Consider the following 2,371-nt stretch of genomic DNA (forward strand, 5'->3'; position numbering starts at 1 on the left):
TTATTATTATTATTATTATTATTATTATTATTATTATTATTATTATTATTATTATTATTATTATTATTATTATTATTATTATTATTATTATTATTATTATTATTATTATTATTATTATTATTATTATTATTATTATTATTATTATTATTATTATTATTATTATTATTATTATTATTATTATTATTATTATTATTATTATTATTATTATTATTATTATTATTATTATTATTATTATTATTGTTATTATTGTTGTTATTATTATTATTATTGTTTTTATTATTATTATTATTATTGTTTTTATTATTATTATTGTTTTTATTAATATTTTTATTGTTATTATTTTTTATTCAAAAATGCATAATTGCAACATATCAAAATATTTAAATATTCGTTCAAATAAATAAATGGATAATCCTTGGGATGTTTATGATAGTAATTAACATTATCATGATATGATATTGTGATATAGTAACATCAATATCATAAGACACTATGATGAGATGATAATATCATTATGATATGATATTACGACAATTATCTCTTATAAAAATCTATAAATAATCATTACCGTATAAACAATAACAATACTCATATCAATAATGCAGCAATTAAATGCATTATAATTATTTACTGTAATAAAAAAAAGAAGATTCGTTAACTTAATTATACATCTTGCATATAACTAAACGTTAATTTGTCTTTTTTAATTGATTGAAATTTTAATTAAATTACGAAATTATCAAATTCATTACAACTAAAAATCTTCATTTATTTTAAAAAAAATTTAATTTTTACAATCATTTGATCACAAAAAGAAAAAAAAGAAACGATTATATCAATTATCAGTAATTAATTTCATGCAACAATTTAATCTTATCATAAATAATTCTTTCATTCTATCAGAATATTAAATTAATCAATAATATCAATATATATTTTTTAACTTCCATTTTTTTATTTCAATTTGTTTTAGTAATTGCTGATAGTCTTTCAATATTTACTTTGATTTGTTTTAATTAATTTAATTTAATTAAATCGAATCATATTATTGCTTTGATGTAATTAAATCTAATTGCAATATAATGTGGAATTTTTATCGTTTCTTTTCATTGCTTTAAAATACATTAATAAATTATAAATTATAATGATAATAAGAAAAATAAATAAAAAAATTTAAAAAAAATTCGCTTTTTCTATTTTTATTGAATCAAATTTTCTTTTTTTTTTGTTTTTATTTAGCATTAATTGTTTGAAAAAGTTTTAGTAGAAACTGCTCAAAGATCAAATGAGTGACGAAAATGATATGATTACATGGTAAGTAATCAAAATAAAACAGTAATGACCAATAATACTATTGACCAATGCAATACAACATCGGCAATGTTACAACTACACAGGCTATTTTTGAAAGTAAATTAAACATTGTAAAAATTAAAATTAATTAATAGCAATTAATATACAAAAGATTTGCTTTGTGGCATCATAGATTTCTTTTTTTTTTCGATTTGTCAGATTTAACATTTATCAAATATAAGAAAATTTTTACTAACAGATATTTTTCGTTTTTTTCTTTCAATTTTATAATTTTTATAACTTTTTATGTTTTTTTAAAATCTTACAAGTTTTTTATAATTTTTTAAACTTTATGATTTTATAATTTTTGTTAAATTTGAATTTTACACTTTACAGTTTGTTAATATGTGGAAAGAATTTGATTTGTGTCGAAATTTCAAATAGAAACTTGATCAAATTGCATTTTTTTTAAAATTTAATTTTATAAGAAAGAAAAAAAAGGCGAATTGACAATAATGAAACAAATGAACAAATTACTTGAAAGTATTAAAAAATATTAAAAGTTTTGTTATGAATTTACAAAATTGAAGAACTAAAAATTTTTAAAAATTTGAAAATTAATTCAAACAAAATTTTAATTTGAATAATAATATAATCAAAAATTTGCTACCCAAATTTACCAAAGCAATACAAATATCGATTGTTTCTTTTGTAAATTTACTTATTTCCTTTTTTTCGAAAATTTTTCATCCACATTTTAATTATTTCATTAATTGATGCAAAATTCTTACACTGTATCTTTCATTAATCTTTCATTATCTTTCATTAATCCACATCTTTTTCTACATTTATTTTCCGTAACGATCCTTGTTGATAAAAAGTAAAGCATTGTCAGTGTTAACATTTTTGTTATTGTTATTGTTATTGTTGTTGTTATTGTTATTGTTGTTATTACAATTGTTGTTGTTGTCGTTGTTGTTGTAGTTGTTATTGTTATTGCTGTTACTAATTGTTGTTGTCGTTGTTGTTGTTGTTGTTGTTGTTGTTGTTGTTGTTGTTGTTGTTGTTGTTGTTGTTG

The 2,371-nt window shown here is 17.5% G+C and overlaps 1 protein-coding gene across 1 annotated transcript; it reads right to left on the reverse strand.

Moving 5' to 3' along the window:
* Positions 1–1,869: 1,869 nt before the first annotated feature.
* On the reverse strand, positions 1,870–2,371 carry LOAG_14703 (hypothetical protein; the record flags this gene model as incomplete). Its single annotated transcript, XM_003150197.1, has 2 exons — positions 1,870–1,885; positions 2,085–2,371. Coding segments are annotated over 2 exons (303 nt in total), but the record flags the coding sequence as incomplete, so codon positions are not given.

Source organism: Loa loa (assembly GCF_000183805.2).
Source record: "Loa loa unplaced genomic scaffold supercont3.350, whole genome shotgun sequence".
NCBI lineage: Eukaryota > Metazoa > Nematoda > Chromadorea > Rhabditida > Onchocercidae > Loa > Loa loa.